Source organism: Lipophrys pholis, assembly GCF_963383615.2.
Source record: "Lipophrys pholis genome assembly, chromosome: 3".
Taxonomy (NCBI): domain Eukaryota; kingdom Metazoa; phylum Chordata; class Actinopteri; order Blenniiformes; family Blenniidae; genus Lipophrys; species Lipophrys pholis.
In genome coordinates this window covers 26,867,216-26,885,264 of record NC_137627.1, presented here as the reverse complement: position 1 = coordinate 26,885,264, position 18,049 = coordinate 26,867,216, and the positions used below count along the sequence as shown (strand labels likewise).

General features: G+C 42.3%; 1 protein-coding gene across 1 annotated transcript in view; it reads left to right on the top strand.

Moving 5' to 3' along the window:
* The window catches only part of bcas3 (BCAS3 microtubule associated cell migration factor), a 415,011-nt gene that overhangs the window by 353,684 nt on the left and 43,278 nt on the right, over nucleotides 1-18,049 (top strand). The window contains exon 23 of the mRNA XM_080459250.1: nucleotides 17,500-17,676. Coding sequence (XP_080315376.1) covers nucleotides 17,500-17,676 — 177 coding nt within the window. The remainder of the gene's footprint in view (nucleotides 1-17,499; nucleotides 17,677-18,049) is intronic.

The window sequence follows — 18,049 nt, the reverse complement described above, 5'->3', positions numbered from 1 at the left end:
AGGCTGAGGCGAGAGACAGGCAGCGTGGAAGGAAGTGGACAAACTGAGTGTGATTGATAAAGGCCCATGAACCTTTCACACACTCCGATCAAGAGACACACACACACTTTCTCACATACACACCAGCAGCAACACACAGAAACCCTGTAATTGAATATCATGCATAAAGAAAACATTCTCCTGTAAACATATCAGCTGTCACCTCCATCGCTTAATCCATATCACACACTCACACACACCCCTGCAGCCTGTCAAACAAACAAATGAGCCTGGAGTCCCTGTGAAAGTCATCAGCATGACCATCCCAGCTTCATCATCACGTTAGCCTGCTCCATTACACAGCAACACGATCCGGCCTGAAATCAATTAGCCGTCCATGCTCGCACCGTGAAGTGTACACTCTCCAATCTTTGTTTTGGTTTGATGGAAAACAAAGTCTAGCGCCCAGGAGGGAGTTGAAGTTGTGCGGGCACCACGTCTCCGACCAGATGAAAGACGCTGCTTTGAGCCGGCTCTCTGATGACGCTCTGCTGAAAGAAATGACGACCTCGGCTGTTTGTTTATCTGACTTATAGTTTTAGAAATGTATTAAACATTCTAGGCTCATACTACGTCATCAATATTTGTGAATTGAAAACAGATCGCGTCTAGATCGGTTGCCTGCACCGAGGTTTTCTGTTTTCTGTTCCCACAGAGCGATCATTAGAAGAGTCTAAGGCTGGATGGAAAAAAAATGCCACACTTTTGTTGTTTGGGTGCTCGTTTACATGACAACGGAGCCCAGAGCCACCGAAAATTTACTTTTTGTGAACCCAAGGTGGAACTTTTCAAAATGTCTGGGCCTGTCTCCTTGTTGATGGTGGAAACACTGGTCCTGGTCCTGGTCCTGGTCCTGGTCCTGGTCCTGGTCCTGGTCCTGGTCCTGGTCCTGGTCACCGCAGCCATCGTAACTAGTAGTTCTGCACATGCTCAGTAGAGCCAATCAGAACCATGTTTTCTCCATGGTGTCATGAGTCCCAGTCCATATTCTCCTGGGACTTGGTAGTTTTATTTTGACAGTCACCGTAATAACAATCCAACTTGGTAGTTTTATTTTGACAGTCACCGGAATAACAATCCAACTTGGTAGTTCTATTTTGACAGTCACTGTAATAACAATCCAACTTGGTGGTCTGTCCACTTGAATGTCCGTGTTCTCCCAGTGTTAATGTTTAGAGCTTATTGTTCTCTGCTGCATGTGTGTGTGCTTTCACTTCTAAAACTAACAACAGCACCAACTAGTGGACCAACATGAAAACTACAAAATTTCAGCCTTCCTGTCATTGAAATGGAAGCAGATATAATTTTTCAAAAGGTTTCCATGAAAATGTGAAGCTTTTCTGAAACAAAAATGCAAAAATGACGTGTATTCACTTGAAATTGTTGTTGTTTATAGATACCTCATACACATAGTGTGTTCTAGTACACTGCAGGGGTTAATCATCCATCACATGCACAGCAGGACTCCTCCAGGGCCTCTATGGCAGAGCTATGCTAGAGGTGGTCTCAGTGTTGTGGCTGATGGTTTTCTTTACTTGGACCTGTGTATTCCTAACATATATTCCTCACAATGCCATTTCTAAAGTGACATAGTGATTAAAGAAGTGAATAAAGGGGTTTGCAGAGTGTAGTTGGTTTAAAATGTTGTTGATGGTGGATGAACTGTACAGTCCAAATGCTCCAACATGAATTCAGCCATTCATATAGAGTGAAATTGCTCTACACATTTAGTCCATACGTACAGGCTGCCCAACACGCCTGCTCATTTGTCAGCAAACACGGCCGCTCCAGGGTCTGCTTAGTGTTAAATATTTGGCCTCCTTCTAATCACAGTCCCCTTCAGCTCATTATTAACGCCCTCTGGAAAGCAACAACAGGAGCAGGAGAGCTCTTTTCTCACACCGCCTTCATTTTCCTTCCCTTTTCACCGCCACGCTCCTTCATTAGTGAGCAGAACCCTTAGAGACCCACTGAGGGACAAACCCTCACCTGCTGCTTCAGAACAGGGGAGTCAAACCTATGCAAGAGGCTCCAAATCTGCCCATAAAATGACGAGTGTATAAATATCAGTTAAATCCAGTGTTATTAGTCACTGTGTTCCAGTGCCAAGGCCAGATTGGAGCAGCAGAGCTCAGAGGTCTGTGGTTCAGCGCTGATCTGCTGCTGAGGAACAGCTTTAGCATCAAAGCCATGGATAAAGGAACCTGTGTGAAAACATGCACGCTAATTAGTTAACTTACTAAGACAGATTACACATTTTTTCTAAAGAAGATTTCAGGCCCTTCATAATAAACCTTGTGAAAAGTTCACTTAATGGGAACAGTTTCCTAAACTAAGACTATTTGCTCTGATCTAAACTGTGTTTGATGGTTTAAATCAGTGGTGTCAAACACACCAGCAGTAAAATAGTGCCATAATAGCCTTGAAATTTAAACTTGAAAGGTTTTCTTTCCGCAGATGATACAACTGTCTATATTTTCACAAACCCAAATAATTACAAATGAAAATGACTCCAATCTGAACATAAAGCCAATTTCTATAAAACCTTCTGGTGCAAAATCCACTGAAATGTTCTAACAGGCTCCCTGACAGCACGGCCTGGAGGCTGGTTTGACAGCAGCCAGGTAGCTTCTTTTTAATGGCACTTCACTGATGTCTCAGCTGGGCTCTCAGTGTGGTGTGTCCCGACTCTGGAGACATTTCATCAAAATCCATGTTTTCTTTGAGATGTTTGCGGTTTGTTTGGTGGTTTGGTAGATTTGGAGCCTCTTTTGGGCGCACAGGCCTCAAGTTCGACACCCTGGTTTGGAGGAAGCAGGTTTTTGTGAGACGAATGAATTAAACACAAAGTAAATTTGAATTGAACCTAAATGATGAACTGTCTGGTGTCAGCTCATCAAATGATGTGATGACGGTAGCTGCAGTTCAAATGTTTGAACCTGTTTTGTTTTTTGAACCCGCATTAAACCTCGTTTTTTAAATAAAATGTAAGGATTATTTTGACGGTAGGACCACCGAACAGAATATAAAAGACTTGTGCTGATGTTTTTTTCATTTCAAAAATCAACAAATAGTCACACAGTAATGCTAAAACAATTCAATAAATGTTTTACTCACAAACTATTGAACTCTTTTTGACATGTTCAGGTAAATACATGAAAAAAGGTAAAATTTTACAAAACAATTCTCATATTTAATATTGAAATGGAATTAATCTGACATAAGACAATAATAGGGTTAAATGTTAAGCGTGTGAAGCAATGTATTAATTCATGACACCTAACATTTCTGCATGTCTGAGAACTTGTTTGCCCTGAAGATGTGACGCTTATCTTTTAAACTGAGTTCTTGTCACCAATCAGACTCTCTGTCTGCTAATGAAAGGAGAGTAAATAAAGAAATAATAAAGTCAGACAGATTATCAACAAATGTTGTTCGACAATAAGTGATGTTTTCTGACAAAGTTTATTAATAAAGTTTACTGTTTGTACTTGACATGTAATAACCTGTTTAATGAGTGTGATGTTCTATTTTAACGGAGTGTGTTTCACAGACTTTCTGCCTGACAGTTGTACTTGAATGTTGCTGTAGTTTAAACTCTGTAGTTATCAGTGTGACCCTGCGGTGGTACCTGAAACCACCTCAGTCAGTTTTTGTTCACTGTAAGTGTGTGTGTGTATGTGTGTGTGTGTGTGTGTGTGTGTGTGTGTGTGTGTGTGTGTGTGTGCGTGTGCGTGTGCGTGTGCGTGTGCGTGTGCGTGTGCGTGTGTGTGTGTGTGTGTGTGTGTGTCCTCTCAGGTGCCCACATCAGTGTGTTTGCTCACCACTTCATATTACAAAGCAGCACGATCAGTTCCCCAGAAAACACATGTGTGCACACACTCGTGAGTGTTTACCTGATCTGAGTGTAAACACGAGTGTGTGTTCAGTTCCGTCACCATTAGTGCTACTGGCACGCAAGCATTCAGTCCATGAAAATACTCTGAAACTTAGCGGATGTCACGGTGATGTGTGTGAAAATACTCCGTTTACTTCTCCATCATCTCCCTCCATTGGAGTGGATGATGTAGTTAACAATGATTTGGAGATTTCGTCCTTCATAATATATTTAAATTCCCAGTGAGAATGGTTCAGGGAGGAGAGGGCATGTCCCAGTGTCTGATTGACATGTAGTCATTTACACTATAAGAGTGTCACACTGTCACTTCAACATGACAACTGACAGATTCTATCTGATACTTGATATCTGACAGTTGATGTCTGATAGATTATATCTGATAAATGATATCTGACAGAAGATACCTGTGCCGTTGGTGCAGTGTAAACACTCCACCAAGCTGCAAAAGCTTCACATTAATGAGGGAGGGGTTTAGAAATTGATCCAGAGTCGTCATATTACTGCCGTCATATTACATGAAGCAAGCGAAGAGGAGCTGATTGTTCACACAATAATCTTGTTTTCAGAAATTAGTTGGCACATAACTTGAGCTTAATGAATAATAAGCACATGGACACAAGACAAAATATATTTTTAAATGTTACGGGGCCTTTATAAACAACATGCTAATTTTTAATCTGTATACACAGAACAGATTGATAAATGTCATATATAAATCTAATCCATAAAACAATATATATAAAATACATAAAGTGATTTGGCCGGAGTAAAGAACCAGTCCGAGTTGGACTTCTGGACGTTTTGAACAGATTAGCATGTCTGTCACTGTTTAAGTTTGATGACATAAATAAAATGGTTAAATCAATGTGACTAATCTGCTCACCAAACTCAAACTTCAGTCTCTTTGCTGTGACATATTTATTCCATCTCAATCCATCTGTGGTTCAACTTTTGCAGCTGACTTGAAACCTCACACACCAGACGTCCTCATAAAGGTCCACATCTTCTCACCCTGCCATTGCTTCCTCATGTTTCTGTTGACTGTGAGTCTCATGTCAGGTCTCAGTGGGAGGATTTCCTCTGACTTTAGCTTCATCCGATTCCATACAGAGCAGATCAGGGTGAAAGCAGGAAACAGCCAAATCCACTGAAACTTCAAACTGTTATTGGTGATCAATGGTTTGTAGTTTGTCAAATGCATGAAGCTAAACTCTTATCTTCAGTTTGAAAGTGAAACGTTTTTGATGGCAGATTTCTCTGGTGGTAAGTCAGTATAAGTCTGGGGTATGATCTCTGGACTTTAACAGATGATGAAGTGGGAAGTTTTTGTTCACAACAATGGATGAGTTAAGAGAAAAAAGGTACAATTTGGTTATTTTAGCTCCAAATTGTGTTGCTTCTTTGTAAACATCTGAAATGTTCTGTGCTGCAGAGTTTCTCTTCCTCTGACGTTCTGTCGTTATGGTTCAGTGCTGCGTCGCCGACCGCTGGGCTGGTGTCTCAGACCCGAGTGAAAACACATCAATTCTAATGTTTTATGTCAGTAAACCTTCACGTTCTGAAAACGATGTAGTTTTGTTGTTGGTCCACTAGTTGGTGCTGTTGTCAGTTTTAGTAATGAAGCCACACACACATGCAGCAGAGAACAATGAGCTGTAAACATTATCAATGGGAGGACATGGACATTCTAGTGGACAGACCACCAAGTTGGACTGTTATTATGGTGACTGTCAAAATAAAACTACCAACTTGGATTGTTATTATGATGACTGTCAAAATAAAACTACCAAGTTGGATTGATATTACGGTGACTGTCAAAATAAAACTACCAAGATGGATTGTTATTACGGTGACGGTCAATATAAAAGTACCAAGTTATATTGATATTATGGTGAGTGTCAAAATAAAAGTACCAAGTCCAAGGGGAATATGGACTGGGAGTCATGAGTTGCAGACTTTCCACCGTCTACATGACGACAGGGCGTTGTCTAAAAGGTCCACATGTGAACGGATGCCCAAGTCCCAATGGAAGTTTTGTGCTTTACTTGTTTTAGTGTGAAGGAACCCTCAGGTCAACACTCTGGTCTCCAGTAATTAAATCACAAATTGAAAAATGTGGCTAATTTTGACTCGTTGAGCCGGAGTCATTAGGAGGGCTGGATCGGACCCTGTGCTGAGCTGATTCTGGTCCATGATTAGGACTTTTCTTTAGACATGTACTGTATATCTCAGTCATGAAGTTAGTTTAGGTTGCGACCAGGAGACCTGGTGTGTGGTTTCAGTGGATCCAAGTTGGAGCAGAACCACACACTGAAGCTCTGCTCAGTGGGGATATGTGGCTTCGCTACATTTTCGAGTTTACACTTTGGAAATAAACAAAGTTTGAGCCTTGCTCGTGTGTTGCTGTGTGTGTGAGATGACATGGTGCTGAGACGGACGCCTCCGAGCCCTAACCTGCTCTGAGTGCTGCTGCTGTCCACTTTGACCTGCACCAAATGAGCTCAGTGGGTGGTAAACGCCTGTGTATTAGTCTGAGCACTGCAGTTAACAGCATACAGGTTAATGCGTCTTCATATCTGTGAGCCATATGTCTCTGTGTGTACATGAGTGTGTGTCTGTGCATGTGTGTGCATGTGTGTACATGTGTGTGCATGTGGTTGTGAGTAAAGTGCCTTGAGGCAGACCCCAGTATTGATGGGGATTACTAACACTTAGCCGACACCACAGAGACTGCTGAGGGAGTAAATGATTTAAAAACACTGGCCTTAACGTAATGAATGAAAGGCACACACACACACACACACACACACACATACACATACACATACACCTACGGTTGCTAATCCTGTGAGCTTACATCTCCATTAACACCAACCTCTACCAGCTAGCTAGCGTGTGTCTCCGAGGACCTTACTGACACACGCACACACACACACACACACACACACACACACACACACACACACACACACACACACACACACACACACACACACACACACACACACACACACACACACACACACACACACACACACACACACACACACACACACACAGCCTGGAGGGATGTCAGTCTGGGTTCACAGCACAGTCACATAAATGTGTGTGAGTGAAAGTCTATTAAAAGTGTGTTTTTATAAAGTTGTGTGTACAGTGAATGGTGTCCTTGTACTCGAGTATGAGTGAATGTCAGATTCCTTAAAACCCTTTTCGGCACTGACATATGACCAGTGTGTGTTGGCCTTTTTGCTGATATAATGGAGGTTGCTCTCAGAGGTGTGTGTTCACATCTGTAGATGTTCATTAATCCACCCACAGTAACAAACCCTGGCAACGTGGGCCCACCCAGAATATCACATAATTTTTACTTATATTTGATTCTGACAATATCCAGCCCTGATGCTGAGATTAGAACAGACTTTTGAAGATGCTGTTTTTATGCAGCGCAGAAATTCAAGAGATGAACTGCTCTGCATTCACCAGGTCAGATTTCTGACGTCAACCTTGGAGATACGACCGTTTGTGATTGACGTTACCTTTTCCTGTAAAGTAGAGTTATGTGAAGGCCTTCACACAGCGGGGGGTCCATGGTCTTCTGTGGGGCGACTGTGCCAAGTAATTGCTTTCTTTACATTTTTAACACATGATTGTATTGTTTCCCTTGAAGACATAAAGTGAGACTTGAGAGGTAACTGCTCAAACAGAGTAGCACTGACTTCACTGTGTGGCTTGTGAAAACATGAATACTACATCATCTTCTAAACTGAGTCCTTCCATTACTTGGAAAACAATTTAAAAAGAACTATAGTTTAAACTGAACATAGTTTCTACCGATTTCAATACATTCTAAAATAACATTTTAAAATTCACAGACTTTTGTTTTGAAAAAAAGGTTTTGTGAAAGTATAATTGATAAATATGTACATTTCCATCATATACACTGGAGAAACAAAACATGATTTTAACAGGAAGAAACCTGCAGTTTGAAATCCTCTAACAAAGAAATCCAAGATGAAGTGATGTCTGACTCCAGAACCAGTGAGGTGAACAGCACCGATTCTGTACTGGACATTGTTCCACCTCATGTAGTTCAACATGTTCCTCCTGGTTAACTGTCTATTTGTCACACACACACACACCCCCACCCCCTGTACACACTATCAGTGATTATACAGCCCCCATCATAAAGGAATTAGCTCCATCAAGCGCCTCGCACTAAAGCCTAATTGAATTTGTACTAACCAGACATTAGACACTCCACTGCACAGGTAACCTGGAAACTGTGGCGTGTGTGTGTGTGTGTGTGTGTGTGTGTGTGTGTGTGTGTGTGTGTGTGTGTGTGTGTGTGTGTGTGTGTGTGTGTGTGTGTGTGTGTGTGTGTGTGTGTGTGTGTGTGTGTGTGTGTGTGTGTGTGTGTGTGTGTGTGTGTGTGTTAGAAGGCATTGTTTCTTCTCCAGGAGGCTGTTCTTTATTGAACTATGTTGAAAGTTTTAGAAGTTAAAGTGGTAGAACCAACAGGAATAACAAAAGTACTAATGTTTCTCATTCTGCTTTCCTTCGCTCCTCACCAGAAGATCTTTGGTAGATTTTTCCTCTGAGCTCAGTGAAAACAGTCTGATTAAAAAGGAGTTCCCACATGTGTCAATGAGATTTGATCAATCAGTTTATTGATGTATTGACAATAACCCAAAGTACTTTTTACTGCAACGATTTCCGGTGAAAACGCAAAACCCTGTGTTGTGTGTTACACGGGAATGTTGCTCAGAGTCAATGACAACACAACTGGAAACACTCGCTCAGTCCCGAATAGACAGCAATAACTCTGGTTCTGGTCCTGGTTCTGGTCTCCATGGCCATAGTAACCAATAGTTCTGCACATGCTCAGTAGAGCCAATCAGAACAAAGTTCCTCCGTGTTGTCATGACTGCCAGTCCATATTCTCCTGGACCTGGTACTTTTATTTTGACAATCACAATAATAACAATCCAACTTGGTAGTTTTATTTTGACAGTCACCGTTATAACAATCCAACTTGGTAGTCTGTCCACTAGAATGTCTGTGTTCTCCCTTTGATAATGTTTAGAGCTCATTGTTCTCTGCTGCATGTGTGTGTGGCTTCATTACTAAAACTGACAACAGCACCAACTAGTGGACCAACAAGAAAACTACATCATTTTCAGAACGTGAAAGTTTTCTGACATAAAAATTTAGAAATGATGTGTTTTCACTCGGGTCTGAGACACCAGCCCAGCGGTAGGCGACGCAGCACTGAACCATAACGACAGAACGTCAGAGGAAGAGAAACTCTGTAGCACAGAACATTTCAGATGCTTTCAGTATTAAAACTAACGACAGCACCAACTCGTGGGCCAACATGGTAACTACACCATTCTCAGTTTAACCGTATAAATGATCGTTTTCAGGACATTTCTGTGTAAACTTGAAACTTTTCTGAAACGAAAACCCGAACACGGTGCATTTTCACTTGAAACGTTGTGGGGTAAACGAGGCCTCAATCCTTCGAACATAAGCAGAAATGTGCAGCTTGCAGAAACACAATAAACCGGACTAAAATACAGATGTACAGAACTAACGACTGAAAATACTAACATGTGATTGGTCTGTAAAAAGAGGTTGAGATCTTCTTGCGGTGTTGGTGGAGGAGAAGTTTTCTTATGAACACCTAATTAATGACGCTAATGAGAGCTTGTTGTTTTGTTAAGGAAGTACACTCTGGTTGTGTGTGACAGTGAGGCTGGTGTTAAATAACAGGCTGTCCTGCTCACCAGCAGACTCAGTGCAGAGTCAGGCTGACCAGTCAATGTTCAATCAGGAAAAAGCTTTCATTTAAAGAGCTCGGACTCAAAGAGACTGCAGCTGAATATAAATATGTTCACACAGAGGGTGAGCTGAGGACATGGATGGTAGAAAACAAAAACTTCTTGTTTGGTCAAGTTACATATTTAATATATTTTCTATTTTGTGGTAGAAGCTGCAAAAAAAAATCTAATTTAAGAAAGATAAAACCTAAAAGAATGAAAAATATATTAAGTTCAAGTAATCTTCAACAATTATAAACATCAAAATCAGAATTTTCCGAACACTAACTTTACAGTACAGACTGAAGGATTATCATCACAATATGTATTAAAGCTGTGAAGACGCCCTGCGTGTGTCCTGCTGCTGTAGTGTGATTAAATATTTAAGGACAAGCGGCTGGAAAGACGAGCACCGTACACCAGGCCCACAGCGGCTGCACAGCGGCTGCACAGCGGCTGCACAGCGGCTGCACAGCGGCTGCACAGCGGCTGCACAGCGGCTGCACAGCGGCTGCACAGCGGCTGCACAGCGGCTGCACAGCGGCTGTAGTTCCTCCAGGTTTAACACATGTATTAATGGATGCATCACTTCCCCACACACTTTTACAAATCAGTCGAGGAGGAACTGAGAGTTCAGAGGTCAAAGTCAAAATCACTGCAGCGTCATATTTGTGCAGTTTGTGAATGATTAATCCCTAGAAAGTTTCACTGAGAACCTTTTCAACATGTTCTCACAGTGCGACCAGATATTAATGTTAACTGGAAGAAGCATGCAGCCACAGTTGTTTTATACAGACGGATGTACAAGGAAGGACAAATGACTGCAGTTAAGTTTCATGAAAAGATGAATTGAATTTTGCACCAAAACAAATGGACACATTAGGATGTTAACTAAATGTTTGTATTTGGAGGTTAAAATTAGATTATCATACTGGCTGAGCTGAGAGTGTGGCGTAAATGTGTGTCCTTCAATGGGCGCGCGCTTGTGTGTGTGTGTGTGTGTGTGTGTGTGTGTGTGTGTGTGTGTGTGTGTGTGTGTGTGTGTGTGTGTGTGTGTGTGTGTAATGTGCAGGTGAGCTGTCCTGGCTGTAGGGCAGGGAAGTTTAATAAGATGGATGAAGGACGACTGGATGAGCTGATAGCTGGGGGTTTTCAGTTGAATGAATGAAGGAAACATTTTTGAAGCAGGAGCACATGTATGGTTGCAGCCCTTCACTGCTAACTTTCTTCAGTAGTTTCACTCTGCAGCTCTCAGAATTCAAATACACGTATTGGTCCAAGATAATGCTGAAGCCCTGCCGAACTTCTGCCAAGCTCTTATCGTCCACAACCCTTTGATCCGCTCGCCCACCGGTTATCAGCCTGTCTGTGTGTGTGTGTGTGTGTGTGTGTGTGTGTGTGTGTGTGTGTGTGTGTGTGTGTGTGTGTGTGTGTGTGTGTGTGTGTGTGTGTGTGTGTGTGTGTGCGTCCAGGCCTGGCCAGCCTCAGCCTCGCTGCAGCCCAGTGACAGGTGCTAATGCTGGGGTGAGAGGTTGCACGGGCGTCCATGCTCCCTGCTGTGATAACACTAGGCGACCTCCAACTCCAAAAGCACACACACACACACACACACACACACACACACACACACACACACACACACACGCACACACACACACACACAGTGGCTCCCTGATAACTTCTCTTCAGAAGCAGGACTACAGTGTGTGTGTGTTTGATAGATTTTTCAAAGGACTCCCCTTCAAAGCCTGTGTGTGTGTGTTTGTGTGTGTGTGTGTGTGTTTGTGTGTGTGTGTTTTGTGTTTGCGGCCTGCCGTCTGCTGACGTCACATTTTCTGCTCGCCTCAGCTCACTTGGAACCTCGGATGCGTAGTAGTTGGTAGCGGGGAACAACACGTAGTGGAAAAGCGTCAGTAGCGAGGAGAGTCATGTTGAGTAAGGCTGAGTAGGAATTAGTGGAGAAGGAACCAATAGAGTCAATACTGAATCAGAATCATTACTACAGATAGGATGTCCCCCACCACCACCACCACCATTGGTTCACATGGAATGACAAACGCATCAATGACACACAAGGACAAAGAATTTTTTTTATTTGTTTCATGTCACATTTATTTCTTAACACTTGCAGTTAATGTTTTTCATGTTTGATTATTCCAGTTCCAATCCCAGTTTTATGGATCCTTTGCACCAACGTGGTCAGACTGGGCCTCTGCTCATATAGCTGCTGTTTTCCAGGAGAAAAGCTCCTCCTGTCCTGGTTTTCACTTATTCCTTTGAAGTCGTCCCGTCTGTGTCTCTGTGGTGTTTTGCTGATACCCACAAGAGCACCAGGGGAACATTCCTGTCTGAGTGCGTGTCCACTCGTCTGAGACACACAGCCAGACACATTCAGCAGTGTGTTTACAAGATGTGGGAGTCCAGTTTTCATTCATCCGCATGTGTTCTCCAAACTTAATAATCTAACAACGTTCATCTACTGACTGGTGGCCAAAGCTTAGCCCTATCAAATGAAGCAATTCATGAAATCTGCTGTCACATGAGTCTGTTTAAATGTCAGTCATTAAAGTTTCATTGTATTTGCTTTGAAACACTATGATCACCCAAACTTGTTTTGCTCTCCTTCTCGTTGATATTCTGGAGATGAACACGACAAGGAGCATCTTGTATAAAACGCCGTTCCACGTTCACTTTGTTCCTGTTAGGGGAAGTGAACTGAACAGGTATTAGACTGTGTTCATGCAGACGCAGAAGCATCTTTTGCTGGCGTTACACAATTCCTTCAAACCAGTGCTTTGGACCACGTATTTTAAATCAGAGCTTAAGTTAGACTGTTTAGCAATAGTAGTGTGAAGACGAACCAAAGCCAGCTCTATGTTATGATCTGTTGGCGACCATCTATATTTTCAAGAAGTATACGATGAAGCAGTCCAGTCATATCTGTTTTTAACTGCAGAACATTAATCATCATCAGCCTCATTCGGATGGATTTTCAGGCTGTGACTTTTTAAACAAAGCAATTTGGTTCAAGTTTGAGGGAGATGATCATTAAGCATGTCACTTTTCATTCTCCTGACGGTACATCAGCCTCGGGGATTGTTCTGTGGCTGCACATTCTCCCTGTGTGATTAGCTGGGCTGAACGCTTCTCTTCTACTGGTTTCAGCAGTTTGGGATGTTTTTCTGCAGTTCTGTCCATTTGGGTCATTTCACCATTTTTCAACCACATTTAACGAGTTAAATAGTTTTTACTCTTTTGCCTTTGAGCCTTCTATCTCTATGGGAAGTATTTTTAGCAGTTCTACTTTCCTCTATATGTGTCCACTGGTTTTTAGCTTTTTTATCTCCACATATCAAATACATAAGAGATTGTTGAAAGGCAGCGTGCAGGTGACATAAAGGGAGGTGACACAGATTTGAGTTCAGATCTATTGAATTCTTCAGTTTGAATGCAACATGTGTGACCTTGAACTGCAGTTGAAGAGTAATTTTAACAGTTAGTGTGTTGAGCAAATTAAAATAAGGTTAAAATGTTTATTCCCATGTGAGGTAGTGAAAGCTCAATGGAGTCACTATAGAGGAGATGTAGAGTCACTATAGAGATATAGAGTCACTACACAGGAGATGTAGAGTCACTATAGAGATGTAGAGTCACTACAGAGGAGACGTAGAGTCATGTACAGTAGTTCCTTGGTGTGAAGAAGAGAAGAGACACTGACATGCTGATGAGGAGATCATGTGTTTGCAATGTTTTCGTTCAGCATGAGGAGTCACAGGACCACCTTGTTAACTTCCTCTAAATAATCCTCCTTCATCACCTCTCTGGGCTGCAGCCACACCAACACACTAACAGAGTCAACCCTGGTTCACTGTGTTTGAATGCCTGGCATGTTGCACACACACACACACGCACGCACGCACGCACGCACGCACGCACGCACGCACGCACGCACGCACGCACGCACGCACGCACGCACACACACACACGCACGCACGCACGCACCATGCACAGAAGCAGGTTGCAGACTCTCTGGCTCCACAGATCAAGATGTGTGTGATTGCAGCGAGCTCAGCAGACAGAAAGGAGAAAGATTAAGATGCGGCGGAGGTCTGTGTGGATTTGGTTTGACAGGCGTGCAGATTGTGTTTTGCTTACAGGATGTGTGTGTGGTGCGTGAACTTGCCACTTGAAAGCAGCTGATCTGATCTGCTGGGCTCAGTCAGAGATGCTCAACTCGGACCAGCAGAAGGAAGGAGACTTCAGATTCAGAACCAAACAAGTCAACAAGAACTTCTCAACACAGTCCTTCTGAATTTGTAACATTATTCTAGTAATAATTTCAGTTTTTAAAAACCTTGCAGTAACTTGTCATTTTGTTTGTCATTTCTTTTAAATTATGCCACATCCTCATGGTGATTCAGTGATTTGATTTCCTGACAAACATGTATTTTCCAGATTTAATTTACTATATTGAGTTTGGTCTCGCAGCTTCACAGTTCCCTGTTTTGTTTTTGTTTTTTAATCATGTTTTTGGACTGTGGTAGGAAAGTAAAAAAAAAAAAAAAACTGCTCAAGCACAGGAAATAAATGCTATCGGTACTGAGAAAGACCCAGACTTGAACCGTGACCTTTTCTCTGTGAGGTGAAAGTTCTAACCACTTACTCACAGGAAAGGTCCCTGTGCTGTCCACAGCACGGGGACCTGCACTGAGTTCGATGCAGCGTTGTCCAGCGCCGCTCCTGAAGTGAAACACGTCCAACACCAGCCGCAGCGGTTTGTCACTAGACTCCCAGAAGATGCACTAGGGTCGTCCAAAAAAATCTAACTCAATAAATCATTGATGCTAATTCTGTTCTTTTTACTGTTCAAATGAAAGTCCCAAAATCATTTTTCAGTTTAATATATTAAGAGGCCCACAGGCTTTTAAATTTTGAAATTCAACCATATTTTGGGTGATTTTTTGAAGAGAAAAAAAACTTTCATTGCAACAAACATTCAACTTACTAAATGAACAGCTCAGCAAGATAAGTTTACTGAGGAAATACGTCGCAGTTGTTTCAGTTCAGTGTACAACACTCGTAATACTTACTTGTATGACTCTACCGAAATGCATATTTTTGGTAATCAAATTGCTATAATTATGAGTTATACAGTGTATTTCCATAATTTACAGAACACATTTGTGTGAGTTATAACTCTTGAGAAGTGGGCAAATGAATGGAAAATAGATAAATCCCTCTAGTGATGAGCCCCCTTTATAGATATTGAGCTGAAGTTCCACACCGATCCTGAGAATGACAAAAGGAATCAATCTGGAATAAATCATCACAATTTTTTTGCCAATATTCTGGACCACTCAGGTGTTGTAGAAGTTCACGCAGGACTGTGGAGCTCTGGGACAAACCTCCACATCACAATCTGTCTCTGTCATTACACACATCAGTGTCTGTTAACAAAAACACACTGAATGAAACTCGGCAGGATCTTTATCCAGACACAATCACACTGTGAGCACTAGAGTAACATTTGGTGGAACAAACCTATTTCAGACATGAACTGTTGGTTCATGTAAAGACAACTGAGGCACAATGACAATAAATAATAATTTATTTTGTGCTTGTGCTTGAATCCTGTTGGCAAAGGATTTCACTCAGTCCATCGATTGCAAAACTCTCACAAGCCAAGCAGTTATTTAGCAGCTTCATACAGACGCAGAGGAAGAGAAACCTGCACAATCAGGCCCAGAGGAGGAGACTTTCTGTGTTTTACCAAGTGGATCAGTATCATCCGGTTTCACTGATCAATAGATTTGTGTATCACCTGCATAGCAATGAAAGTTAATGGAGTGTTTCCGTTTGCTATGACGCCAATGTGTTAGACATAGTTGCAGGATGTACAGTGAAGAATATAAGTATTTGAACACCCTGCTATTTTGCAAGTTCTCCCAATTAGAAATCATGGAGGGGTCTGAAATTTTCATGGTAGGTGCATGTCCACTGTATGAGAGATAACCTAAAAAGAAAAATCCAGAAATCACAATCTATGATTTTTTAACAATTTATTCGTGTGATACAGCTGAAAATAAGTATTTGAACACCAACGTTAATATTTGGTAGAGTAGCCTTTGTTTGCAATTACAGAGGTCAAACGTTTCCTGTAGTTCTTCACCAGGTTTGCACAGACTGCAGGAGGGATTTTGGCCCACTCCTCCACACAGATCTTCTCTAGATCAGTCAGGTTTCTGGGCTGTCGCTGAGTAACACAGACTTTCAGCTCCCTCCAAAGATTTTCAATTGGATTTAAGTCTGGAGACTGGCTAGGCCACTCCAGAACCTTGATCTGCTTCAAACGAAGCCACTCCTTGGTTTTCCTGGCTGTGTGCTTTGGGTCATTGTCATGTTGGAAGATCCAGCCACGACTCATCTTCAATGATCTGACTGAGGGAAGGAGGTTTTTGGCCAAAATCTCACAATACATGGCTGCAGTCATCCTCTCCTTAATACAGTACAGTCGTCCTGTCCCATGAGCAGAAAAACACCCCCAAAGCATGATGCTACCACCCCCATGCTTCACAGTAGGGATGGTGTTCTTGGGATAGTACGCATCATTCTTCTTCCTCCAAACACGCATAGTGGAATTATGACCAAAAAGGTCAATCTTGGTCTCATCTGACCACAAAACTTTCTCCCATGACTCCTCTGGATCATCCAAATGGTCATTGGCAAACTTAAGACGGGCCTTAACATGTGCTGGTTTAAGCAGGGGAACCTTCCGTGCCATGCATGATTTCAAACCATGACGTCTTAGTGTATTACCAACAGTGACCATGGAAACAGTGGTCCCAGCTCTTTTCAGGTCATTGACCAAGTCCTGCCGTGTAGTCCTGGGCTGATTCCTCACCTTTCTTAGCATCATTGAGACCCCACGAGGTGATATCTTGCATGGGGCTCCACTCCGATTGAGATTGTCCGTCAAGTTTAGCTTCTTCCATTTTCTAATGATTGCTCCAACAGTGGACCTTTTTTCACCAAGCTGCTTTGCAATTTCTCCGTAGCCCTTTCCAGCCTTGTGGAGTTGTACAATTATGTCTCTGGTGTCTTTGGACAGCTCTTTGCTCTTAGCCATGCTGAATGTTTGGGTCTTACTGATTGTATGGGGTGGACAGGTGTCTTTATGCAGCTAACGACCTCACACAGGTGCATCTGATTCAGGATAATACAGTGGAGTGGAGGAGGACTTTTAAAGGCGGACTAACAGGTCTTTGAGGGTCAGAATTCTAGCTGATAGACAGGTGTTCAAATACTTATTTTCAGCTGTATCACACGAATAAATTGTTAAAAAATCATAGATTGTGAGTTCTGGATTTTTCTTTTTAGGTTATCTCTCATACAGTGGACATGCACCTACCATTAAAATTTCAGACCCCTCCATGATTTCTAAGTGGGAGAACTTGCAAAATAGCAGGGTGTTCAAATACTTATTTTCTTCACTGTATGTTCAGCACATAGTGTACCTTTGTGAAAACATCTAAAGCAAAGTATTGATTATCGGTATCTCCTTCCTGGACACACTGTAGGCTCCAGACACAACCTCATCATTGTTGCGTACTCAGCCTGATCACTGGGCACCAAGATGTCGGGATTTCTTACCTCAAGGATCATCAGTAATGTTGGGTTTTGGTAGTTTGCTGTGGATGATGATTAATTGATTAATGATGTGTGTGTGTGTGTTTGTATCAGGCCCTTTTGATGGACGCGGAGTGACCTTGCTGGAGGTGTGTGGGAGCTGGCCCGAGAGCTTTGGCGTGCCGCGGCATAACGTGGGCTCGGCGGACGCCAGCGACGAAGGCCTGCGAGAGAGGCTGGCCGACGCCATGTCTGAGTCCCCCTCCAGGGACGTGGTGGGCTCTGCCACAGGTCAGTTATTTAATACTAAAACATTTTATTATCCATGCAGAGAGAAACAGAGACGCAGTGTTAGATGAAGTGAATTACAATTGAAAAGTGAGTTTTTCTCTTTATTAAAATACATTTATCTGTGTATCATATTTTGCATTGTGGGCATACTTTAGATAAAATACATCATATTAGCTCAGTTTGGGGTGATGAATAATTTTTGTATAAAGGGTTCATTTTAATGTACAAACCCATCCTGGATCCTGACAACATGTCTGCTGTTTGTAACAAACCACACCAGGTGAAAATGTGTCATGAATTTATCTCAGCTCTCCTTCAATAGAGGTTTTTCACTTGAGTTCTCGCAGTACGACTGGGCGGCCATGTTGGACAT